This window comes from Pseudophryne corroboree, chromosome 8 (assembly GCF_028390025.1).
Source record: "Pseudophryne corroboree isolate aPseCor3 chromosome 8, aPseCor3.hap2, whole genome shotgun sequence".
Lineage (NCBI taxonomy): Eukaryota > Metazoa > Chordata > Amphibia > Anura > Myobatrachidae > Pseudophryne > Pseudophryne corroboree.
In genome coordinates this window covers 9032462-9044688 of record NC_086451.1, presented here as the reverse complement: position 1 = coordinate 9044688, position 12227 = coordinate 9032462, and the positions used below count along the sequence as shown (strand labels likewise).

General features: G+C 48.4%; 1 protein-coding gene across 1 annotated transcript in view; it reads right to left on the bottom strand.

Moving 5' to 3' along the window:
- Positions 1–12227, bottom strand: part of LOC134948044 (collagen alpha-1(I) chain-like) — a 327117-nt gene that overhangs the window by 22900 nt on the left and 291990 nt on the right. Inside the window, exons 59-63 of the mRNA XM_063935802.1 lie at positions 12147–12200; positions 10953–11006; positions 10843–10860; positions 10700–10753; positions 10548–10610 (exon numbers count right to left, since the gene is read on the bottom strand). Coding sequence (XP_063791872.1) covers positions 10548–10610; positions 10700–10753; positions 10843–10860; positions 10953–11006; positions 12147–12200 — 243 coding nt within the window. The remainder of the gene's footprint in view (positions 1–10547; positions 10611–10699; positions 10754–10842; positions 10861–10952; positions 11007–12146; positions 12201–12227) is intronic.

Below are 12227 nucleotides of genomic sequence, written 5' to 3'. Positions count from 1 at the left end.
GTAATATCGGCACTTCACTGCACTAATACTATACTACGCCGGGCGGAAATGACGCATGCGTTCCACATGCGGTCCACCGCTATTTCCGACGGCATTAGCTGTCACCAATGGTATTAAAACCTTTTTCTTCGTATTTTCGGTTCTTTCATGTTCTATCCTTTCTTTAATCCACTTGTCACCTATTTTGAGTGCAAATTAGAATATCAAAAATTGTTTTTTCCTCCAACAAAACTAATGATAGTCACAGGAAGTGATGTCATCATTAATCACCTCCTTTGGGCATAAATAGAGCAAAGCTTGCTCAGTGTGGTTATCCCCTTGATGAAGTCCTGTTGCTGACGGACGAAACGCGTTGGGAGTACCTGCAGACATCTCCTTTTATGGACAGATAAGCTTCAAACAATTTTAAATTCTGTACGCATGCATTACAGCCATTGTTATGGACAGATAAGCCTGATATAATTTTTTATTCTGTACGCATGTTATCCAGCCATTTTATGTGTATTTTTATGTGATTATGTCATTAAATTCTTTGTATTTTTAATATATATACTGCCCAGGCTATATATTTATCTTCTGTGGGAATAAGCTAGTTCCCTAATTAGGCCTGTGAAATTAAGCAGTAACACAATACGTAATCTAAACGGTATACACTATGTTAGTTTTCTTCTGTTTTATCCGCATGTTTTTAAGCCACAAAAAGAGTGCTGCTTGAGCCGAGTTCCTCTCTACCAGATAAGTGTTTTAAGCTGATCCTTATCATCCCTTCCTCTATACCTTCATTCCCCCTGAATTTTAGTCACCACACTCTTGGGCGCTTGTTTTCACCAATTCTTGCAACAGATCTTATATGCATGCCAAGCATATGTCTATGTATTACAAGCCGCCACTCAAATAATTTATTGAGAAGTGTTTATATATAGAACAGGGGTGTTTTATTATATTTTATTACATTTTTTACCATATTTTTAGAATCTTTATTTCATACTTATGGTATAATTGTCACAAAACTGCACCTGAGCGCCGTAGTCTTCAATTCTATAATATATCTATATATATATCTATATATATCTCTATATCTCTATATCTCTATATATATATATATATACAAAAAAAATGGAACAGCCCGGCACTCCACTCCAACGATAAGCAACTGCTGCGGTGCCCTCCCGATGGGGAACACGAAGTCCCAGATAGACAAGCAGGGTGGTGAGGGCGGCACTCAGACAGACTTCTCAACATGTAAAAAGGTACTTTATTCGGCCAACATGTTTCGGGGACCAAACCCCGTCCTCAGGGCCAGACAAGGCTCAATGATTAACACAAACACTTATATAAGCAAATACAAAACAGACATTAGTGCAAATCGGACTCACCTGCTCCACGGCGCTGCCGCCCGCCAATCCGTCCGGCCACGCTGACACGTCGCCGAGCGATGACGTCACAGAGCGCCGTCCAGCAGGAGAGTAACCTAGGTAACCGAACGCTACCTCCGCTCGGTCACCTGAAAAGTGCAGAGAGTGCAAGATAAAAACAACATATAAGAATACCATAAAAACATAAGCTGCATACTACATTAAGGAATCAGGGGCAATTGATATAATGGCCATATAAAGCATAGACCCCTTGCCCGCGTAATAATGAAGGAACACACAAGTATATAACAAGCATTAGACATTTAAACAATAATTTGTTAAGGAAATGATGGGTAAACAGAACCTGAGATGACAATAATTTAAAGGAAACATTGGAGCCCAAGGTTCTCGTTGAGCCCCCCGGGTGCCAAGGTCCCTAATTTATGAATCCACCTGGATTCCTTTTGTAAAAGTACTCTGTCCCTATTACCTCCCCTAAGTTTACGAGGGGCATGATCTATTAAAATGGCCCTAATGCTGGCTACCCCGTGTCCCATACGCATACAATGCCGGGCAAAGGGTTGTTCACTTTCTCTTTTCTCAAGTGCCTTTTTTATTGCCCGTCCACTGGCCGAAAAATTCCCATTAGACACCGTTTAACGCGCACCACCACACATGTGGTGTATCTCCTCACGTGCCCATGTGGTCTAGCCTACGTGGGCAAGACCATTAGACAGTTCCGCGAGAGAATGGCACTACACAGGAGCGCAATAAAAAAGGCACTTGAGAAAAGAGAAAGTGAACAACCCTTTGCCCGGCATTGTATGCGTATGGGACACGGGGTAGCCAGCATTAGGGCCATTTTAATAGATCATGCCCCTCGTAAACTTAGGGGAGGTAATAGGGACAGAGTACTTTTACAAAAGGAATCCAGGTGGATTCATAAATTAGGGACCTTGGCACCCGGGGGGCTCAACGAGAACCTTGGGCTCCAATGTTTCCTTTAAATTATTGTCATCTCAGGTTCTGTTTACCCATCATTTCCTTAACAAATTATTGTTTAAATGTCTAATGCTTGTTATATACTTGTGTGTTCCTTCATTATTACGCGGGCAAGGGGTCTATGCTTTATATGGCCATTATATCAATTGCCCCTGATTCCTTAATGTAGTATGCAGCTTATGTTTTTATGGTATTCTTATATGTTGTTTTTATCTTGCACTCTCTGCACTTTTCAGGTGACCGAGCGGAGGTAGCGTTCGGTTACCTAGGTTACTCTCCTGCTGGACGGCGCTCTGTGACGTCATCGCTCGGCGACGTGTCAGCGTGGCCGGACGGATTGGCGGGCGGCAGCGCCGTGGAGCAGGTGAGTCCGATTTGCACTAATGTCTGTTTTGTATTTGCTTATATAAGTGTTTGTGTTAGTCATTGAGCCTTGTCTGGCCCTGAGGACGGGGTTTGGTCCCCGAAACATGTTGGCCGAATAAAGTACCTTTTTACATGTTGAGAAGTCTGTCTGAGTGCCGCCCTCACCACCCTGCTTATATATATATATATATATATATATATGGAGTACTACTGTCTGTGACTCGGATGCTGCCGTGCTGTGTAATGTGGCCGACGGACGCTACCGTGCTGTGTAATGTGGACGATGGACGCTACCGTGCTGTGTAATGTGGACGACGGACGCTACCGTGCTGTGTAATGTGGACGACGGACGCTACCGTGCTGTGTAATGTGGCCGACGGACGCTACCGTGCTGTGTAATGTGGACGATGGACGCTACCGTGCTGTGTAATGTGGACGACGGACGCTACCGTGCTGTGTAATGTGGACGACGGATGCTACCGTGCTGTGTAATGCGACTGACAGACGTTACAGCGCTGTGTAATGTGATTGACCGAAGCTATCGCACTGTGTATTGCGACTAATGGATGCCACCACTCTGCGTAACGTGACTAATGAACGCTACCGTGTGGTGTAATTTGACTAATGGGTGCTACCGCGCAGAGTGATGTGAGTAACAGACGATACTGTGCGGCGTAGTGTGAGTAACGGGCACTACCATGCGGAGTTATGTGACTAATGGATGCTCCATGAAGCCACACCCCTATTTTTTGATGCCCGTAACTCAGGGCCGGATTAAGGTCCACATGGGCCTGGTACTGAAAATGATCAAGGGCCTATTGTGAGAAGTTGAGGAGGTGTGGCTAATGTTGTGTGAGTGTGGCCAGTGACATTTGGCCATGTACACTCCCTACACTATAAGCCCCAATGTTTCCCAAAAGACATAAAAGTAGAACAACAGCATCACTTTGTAAGGAAATTAATTTTTTTATTTCAATTGTTATTTATGGCAACCATGTGACCACCTGGGCAATTAAACATCATCATGCTGTTATGGTGATGGGCCTATTTTTATATGGAGCCTGGAGCTGGAGCTCCACCCGCCCCATTGTTAATCTGGCCCTGCCGTAACTAGCGGCGTGTGATTGATTGATGGGGCGGGATGGGGGGGGGGGAGAGGTAAAATTAATTTCTCTGACGTCCTAGTGGATGCTGGGTACTCCGTATAGACCATGGGGAATAGACGGGCTCCGCAGGAGACTGGGCACTCTAAAAGAAAGATTAGGTACTATCTGGTGTGCACTGGCTCCTCCCTCTATGCCCCTCCTCCAGACCTCAGTTAGAATCTGTGCCCGGCTCGAGCTGGTTGCACATTAGGGGCTCTCCTGAGCTCCTAGAAAGAAAGTATTTGTTAGGTTTTTTATTTTCAGTGAGATCTGCTGTCAACAGACTCACTGCTACGAGGGACTTAGGGGAGAGAAGCGAACCGACCTGCTTGCAGCTAGCTTGGGCTTCTAGGCTACTGGACACCATTAGCTCCAGAGGTATCGAACACAGGCCCAGCCTCGGTCGTCCGGTCCCGGAACCGCGCCGCCGTCCCCCTTGCAGAGCCAGAAGCAAGAAGAACATCCTGGAAATCGGCGGCTGAAGACTCCGGTCTTCATTAAGGTAGCGCACAGCACTGCAGCTGTGCGCCATTGCTCCCTATGCACACCACATACTCCGGTCACTGATGGGTGCAGGGCGCTTGGGGGGGGGGGGGGGGGGGGCGCCCTGGGCTGCAATTAGAGTACCTTACATTGGCAAACAGCACATAATATAGTCTAAAAAACTATATATGTGCAAAAATCCCCTGCCATAATATTAATATAAGAGCGGGAGAAGTCCGCCGTGAAGGGGGCGGGGCTATCTCCCTCAGCACACTGGCGCCATTTTCTCTTCACAGCTCCGCTGGAAGACAGCTCACCAGGCTCTCCCCTGCAGTTTCCAGGCTCAAAGGGTTAAAAAGAGAGGGGGGGCACTAAATTTAGGTGCAAACTGTACATGTAAAGCAGCTACAGGGAAAAATCACTTTGTGTTAGTGTAAATCCCTGATTATATAGCGCTGTGGTGTGTGCTGGCATACTCTCTCTCTGTCTCCCCAAAGGACTTTGTGGGGTCCTGTCCTCAGTCAGAGCATTCCCTGTGTGTGTACGGTGTGTCGGTACGGCTGTGTCGACATGTTTGATGAGGAAGCTTATGTGGAGGCGGAGCAGGTGCCGATAAGTGTGATGTCACCCCCTGCGGGGTCGACACCTGAGTGGATGGATATGTGGAAGGTATTAACCGACAGTGTCAACTCCTTACATAAAAGGTTCGATGACGCAGCTTTGGGACAGCCGGCATCTCGGCCCGTGCCTGCCCAGGCATCTCAGAGGCCGTCAGGGGCTCAAAAACGCCCGCTACCTCAGATGGCTGACACAGATGTCGACACGGAGTCTGACTCCAGTGTCGACGAGGATGAGTCAAATATACAATCCACTAGGGCCATCCGATGTATGATTACGGCAATGAAAAATGTGTTGCACATTTCTGACATTAACCCGGTTACCACAAAAAAGGGTATTATGTTTGGGGAGAAAAGGCAGCCAGTGACTTTTCCCCCATCTGATGAGTTAAACGAATTGTGTGAAGAAGCGTGTGGTTCCCCAGATAAGAAACTAGTAATTTCTAAGCGGTTACTAATGGCGTACCCTTTCCCGCCAACGGATAGGTTACGCTGGGAGACATCCCCTAAGGTGGACAAAGCGCTCACACGCTTATCAAAAAAGGTGGCACTGCCGTCTCAGGATACGGCCGCCTTAAAGGAGCCTGCGGATAGAAAGCAGGAGGCTATCCTGAAGTCTGTGTATACACACTCAGGTACTATACTGAGACCTGCTTTTGCTTCAGCATGGATGTGTAGTGCTGCAGCAGCTTGGTCTGATTCCCTGTCAGATAACATTGATTCCCTTGACAGGGACACTATTTTGCTAACTATAGAGCATATTAAAGACGTAGTCTTATATATGAGAGATGCACAGAGGGACATTTGCCGGCTGGCATCTAGAATTAATGCAATGTCCATTTCTGCCAGAAGAGTATTATGGACTCGGCAGTGGACAGGTGATGCTGATTCTAAAAGGCACATGGAAGTTTTGCCTTGTAAGGGTGAGGAATTGTTTGGAGACGGTCTCTCGGACCTCGTGTCCACAGCAACAGCTGGGAAGTCGACCTTTTTACCTCAGGTCCACTCACAGCCTAAGAAAGCACCGTATTATCAAGTACAGTCCTTTCGGCCTCAGAAAGGCAAGCGGGTCAGAGGCGCGTCCTTTCTGCCCAGAGGCAGGGGTAGAGGGAAAAAGCTGCACCAGACAGCCAGTTCCCAGGAACAAATATCCTCCCCTGCTTCCACTAAGTCCACCGCATGACGCTGGGGCTCCACAGGTGAAGCCAGGTGCGGTGGGGGCCCGTCTCCGGAACTTCAGCGACCAGTGGGTTCGCTCACGGGTGGATCTCTGGGTTCTACAGGTATCTCGGGGATACAAGCTGGAGTTCGAGACGTCTCCCCTTCGCCGTTACCTCAAATCAGCCTTGCCTGCTACTCCCAAGGAAAGGGAGGTAGTACTGGCGGCAATTCACAAGCTGTACCTCCAGCAGGTGATAATCAAAGTTCCTCTCCTTCAACAGAGACGAGGTTACTATTCCACAAGGTGTGTGATACCGAAACCAGACGGTTCGGTGAGACCCATTCTAAATTTGAAATCCTTGAACACTTATATAAGGAAGTTCAAGTTCAAAATAGAATCGCTCAGGGCGGTTATTGCAAGCCTGGAAGAGGGGGATATTATGGTGTCACTGGACATAATGGATGCTTACATACATGTCCCCATTTACCCACCTCACCAGGAGTACCTCAAGGTTGTGGTACAGAACTGCCATTACCAATTCCAGACGTTGCCGTTTGGTCTGTCCACGGCACCGAGGGTGTGTTCCAAGGTAATGTCCAAAATGATGATACTCCTACGAAAGAAGGGAGTTATAATTATCCCGTACTTGGACGATCTCCTTATAAAGGCGAGGTCCAAGGAGCAGTCGTTGATCGGAGTAGCACTATCTCAGGAAGTGCTACAACAGCACGGCTGGATTCTGAATATCCCAAAGTCGCAGCTGGTTACTATGACGCGTCTGCTGATATTGGGCATGTTTCTGGACACAGAACAGTAGAAGGTGTTTCTCCCGGAGGAGAAGGCCAAGGAGTTGTCATCTCTGGTCAGAGACCTCCTGCAACCAAAACAGGTGTCGGTGCATTATTGCACGCGAATCCTGGAAAAGATGGTAGCTTCTTTCGAAGCAATTTCCTTCGGCAGGTTCCTTGCAAGGAACTTTCAGTGGGACCTGTTAGACAAGTGAGGATCGCATCTTCAGATGCATCGGCTGATTACCCTGTCCCCGGGGGCCAGGGTGTCTCTGCTGTGGTGGCTGCAGAGTGCTCATCTTCTCGAGGGCCGCACATTCGGCATTCAGGACTGGGTCCTGGTGACCACGGATGCAAGCCTCCGAGGTTGGGGAGCAGTCACTCAGGGAAGAAACTTCCAAGGACAATGGTCGAGTCAGGAGCCTTCCCTACACATAAATATTCTGGACCTAAGGGCCATTTACAATGCCCTAAGGCAAGCAGAACCCCTGCTTCAAAACCAGCCGGTGCTGATTCAGTCAGACAACATCACGGCGGTTGCCCATGTAAACCGACAAGGCGGCACAAGAAGCAGGATGGCGTTGGCAGAAGCCACAAGGATTCTCTGATGGGCGGAGTATCACGACCTCCACCCGGGAGAGTGGGGACTTCATCCAGAAGTCTTCACGCAGATTGTGAACCGTTGGGAACGGCCACAGGTGGACATGATGGCGTCCCGTCTCAACAAAAGCTAAAAAAGTATTGCGCCAGGTCAAGAGACCCTCAGGCGATAGCTGTGGACGCACTAGTGACACCGTGGGTGTACCAGTCGGTTTATGTGTTCCCTCCTCTTCCTCTCATACCCAAGGTACTGAGGATAGTAAGTAAGAGAGGAGTAAGAACTATACTCGTAGTTCCGGATTGGCCAAGAAGAACTTGGTACCCGGAACTACAAGAAATGATCTCGGAGGACCCATGGCCTCTGTCTCTCAGACAGGACCTGTTACTGCAGGGGCCCTGTCTGTTCCAAGACTTACCGCGGCTGCGTTTGAAGGCTTGGCGGTTGAACGCCGGACCCTACCGGAAAAGGGCGTTCCAGATGAAGTGATTCCTACGCTGTTCAAGGCTAGGAAAGACGCTGCCTGAAGTTCAGACGTTGTTATGGGAGTGCTGCATATTCAGCCCCTTTTTTGTGCCTCCAGTGGCACCTTGGGATCTCAACGTAGTGTTGGATTTCCTAAAATCACATTGGCCCTCATTCCGAGTTGATCGCTCGCAAGGCGATTTTAGCAGAGTTACACACGCTAAGCCGCCGCCTACTGGGAGTGAATCTTAGCTTCTTAAAATTGCGAACGATGTATTCGCAATATTGCGATTACAAACTACTTAGCAGTTTCAGAGTAGCTTCAGACTTACTCGGCATCTGCGATCAGTTCAGTGCTTGTCGTTCCTGGTTTGACGTCACAAACACACCCAGCGTTCGCCCAGACACTCCCCCGTTTCTCCGGCCACTCCTGCGTTTTTTCCGGAAACGGTAGCGTTTTTATCCACACGCCCATAAAACGCCGTGTTTCCGCCCAGTAACACCCATTTCCTGTCAATCACACTACGATCGCCGGAGCGAAGAAAAAGCCGTGAGTAAAAATACTATCTTCATTGTTAAATTACTTGGCGCAGTCGCAGTGCGAATATTGCGCATGCGTACTAAGCGGAATTTCACTGCGATGCGATGAAAATTACCGAGCGAACGACTCGGAATGAGGGCCATTGTTTTGAGCCACTTCAGAACGTGGAGTTGAAGTATCTCACGTGGAAAGTGGTCATATATATATTTGGCCTTGGCTTCGGCTAGGCGTGTGTCAGAATTGGCGGCTTTGTCGTGTGAAAGCCCTTATCTGATCTTCCATATGGACAGGGCAGAATTGAGGACTCGTCCCCAATTTCTCCCTAAGGTGGTATCAGCATTTCATTTGAACCAATCTATTGTGGTGCCTGCGGCTACTCGAGACTTGGTGGCTTCCAAGTTGCTGGATGTAGTCCGGGCCCTGAAAATCTATGTTTCCAGGACGGCTAGAGTCAGAAAATACTGACTCGCTGTTCTCCTGCATGCACCCAACAAGCTGGGTGCTCCTGCTTCTAAGCAGACTATTGCTCGCTGGATCTGTAGCACGATTCACCTTGCACATTCTGCGGCTGGACTGCCGCATCCTAAATCAGTAAAAGCCCATTCCACGAGGAAGGGGGCTCTTCTTGGGCGGCTGCCCAAGGGGTCTCGGCATTACAACGTTGCCGAGCTGCTACCTGGTCGGGGTCAAACACGTTTGCAAAATTCTACAAGTTTGATACCCTGGCTGAGGAGGACCTTGAGTTTTCTCATTCGGTGCTGCAGAGTCATCCGCACTCTCCCACCCGTTTGGGAGCTTTGGTATAATCCCCATGGTCCTTACGGAGATTCCAGCATCCACTAGGACGTCAGAGAAAATAAGAATTTACTCACCGGTAATTCTATTTCTCGTAGTCCGTAGTGGATGCTGGGAGCCCGTCCCACGTGCGGATTGTCTGCAATACTTGTATATAGTTATTGCTTAACTAAAGGGTTACTGTTATGAGCCATCTGTTCAGTGAGGCTCAGTTGTTGTTCATACTGTTGACTGGGTATGGTTATTACAAGTTGTACAGTGTGATTGGTGTGGCTGGTATGAGTCTTACCCTGGGTCCCAAATCCTTTCCTTGTAGTGTCAGCTCTTCCGGGCGCAGTTTCCCTAACTGAGGTCTGGAGGAGGGTCATAGTGGGAGGAGCCAGTGCACACCAGATAGTACCTAATCTTTCTTTTAGAGTGCCCAGTCTCCTGCGGAGCCCGTCTATTCCCCATGGTCCTTACGGAGTACCCAGCATCCACTACGGACTACGAGAAATAGAATTACCGGTGAGTAAATTCTTATTTTCAAAACATGGCGGGGGGATGGGGGGCGCTGATGCTGTTTCTTGCACACAGCGCTAAAATGTCTAGTTACGGCACTGCTATGACATTTTGTTTGTACATATGGATGACAACTTCTAGGGGCAGTCTGTGCGTGTCCTGTGTGTAGCGTATGGTACATTAGGGTGGGAATATTTACTAGTTACTGGTAAACTTCGGACAGGCAGTACTAAAACAAGCAGCCAAGTGCCGCCCCCCAACAAGTGTCACCCCTAGGCACGTGCCCAGGGACGGACTGGGGCTCCGTTTCGGTCCGGGCATTTGTGAACAAGCGCATCACGGAGGGTGCACTGACACAATGTACGGGGGCGTGCCGCAAGTCAGGGGGGCGTGGACTCGCGGCACCCCCCCCCAATTCCATGGAGATCAGTGGGGGCGGCTATACCAGAGAGCCTTTTCCAGCGCACGTGTAGTGAAGGCTTGTTTGGAAATCCACTAAACATTTGCCAAACCCAAATCCCAGTGTCCCCTGGTGTTCTGCAATCTGGTCACGACTGCCATTTCCCACCAATACCACGCCCCTGCCAACACCACAGCTATTTGGGGATTTGTGATCATTAGCGGTGTTGACCTTCTGTAATGCAGTCTGGTTTATTGTGTTATTGGATTCCCTAGTCTGAAGAGCTTACAATCAGCCTTTATAAACTCTGCACAGTAGAATGCACCTACCCTTAAACTCTGGGCCCTTATGCTGAGGGATGGTCCCGGTGGTCCAGGTGCCCCAGGAGGTCCCTATAAAATAGAAACACAGCAGATCCTTGTATAAGCATACAGCAGAATTAGCGGGGGCCAAGTTTAGGCTGTGGGTATGTAATGCTCACTGTGGGTCCCGGTGGCCCCTGTGGTCCCTCTGCTCCCTGGAATCCTTTCGGTCCCTGTATATACAGGTAAACATACAATGAGGAATAGGTCATGACTGGGACAATGTCATTAAACAGGTGATGTAGATACACCGGACGCTCACCTGAATCCCTTCTGGGCCCTGATCGTAAAACAAGAGAGAAGAGATAGGAATGAGCAATAGACTGTACCCAGTATAAGGGCCCAGGTGTCCTTCATGTGGTTAGCACTTACCGGGGGTCCCTGAGTCCCTGGGAAACCCTGCGGTCCAGGAGGCCCAATGACGCCCTGTTGAGAAACAATGGGTTAGAAATCTATTTGGTTAATAGAGCATTAAACTTATTGGATATCTATAGCATTAGGTGGAACCTCAGCGCGGCCCTTCTAGTGTCATCTGTGTCAATAGTGTCTTCTGCATTATCCTGTACAGAAGGGAACATCAGTTTAGCTATGCTCAATCCCCGGTGACCTTCCTCCAGCCCACAAGGAAGAAGAGCTGTCTGGATAGCCAACCTAGGAACGAGCTCAATGGTCCTACAGCTGTTCCCGGTGACCTTCCTCCAGCCCACAAGTAAGAAGAACTGTCTGGAAAGCCAACCCAGGAACGAGCTCAATGGTCCTACAGCTGTCCCTCGGTGACCTTCCTCCAGCCCACAAGGAAGAAGGGCTGTCTGGATAGCCAACCCAGGAACAAGCTCAATGGTCCTACAGCTGTCCCCGGTGACCTTCCTCCAGCCCACAAAGAAGAAGAGCTGTCTGGATAGCCAACCCAGGAACGAGCTCAATGGTCCTACAGCTGTCCCCGGGGACCTTCCTCCAGCACACAAGGAAGAAGAGCTGTCTGGATAGCCAACCCAGGAACGAGTTCAGTGGTCCTACAGCTGTCCCCGGTGACCTTCCTCCAGCCCACAAGGAAGAAGAGCTGTCTGGATAGCCAACCCAGGAACGAGCTCAATGATCCTACAACTTGGAAGCTACATTGGGCTGTTGGACTGCAATGCTCCCTCTAGAGTTCCTCTAGAGGTTCTAGCCCCACTCTGTGACCCCAGACATAGATAGGGTACTCCATCATGGGAACCTAATTTATTATCATATTACAGGGTCCACAAGGCTCTATAACTTAAATAAAAATAAAAAAAAATGCTAGGGGACCAAGCCACCAGTCTGCTCCAGGCTGAAAATCAAGAATAGCTCCGAGTTATTGTAATGATTGTATCACGGTTTTGTCTTTACAAATTCTCTTGATTACGTTGCTCGGCCTATCTTCAAACAGATGAGTTAAAAGCAGCAGCATTCAGACATGCTCTATTTCATCCATAAAGTAACACAATATTCATAATGTTTTGCAAAGAACATTACTATTAATTAGGAGTTTAGCAACATGCATTGCATCCTTGTTTATTTATTATTAATGATAAAGCTTTGTACCTCGTCTCCATTCTCTCCTGGAGGTCCAGTGTCCCCTGTAGGACCTTGATTTCCCTACAACAACAAAAAACTGAAAAAAAT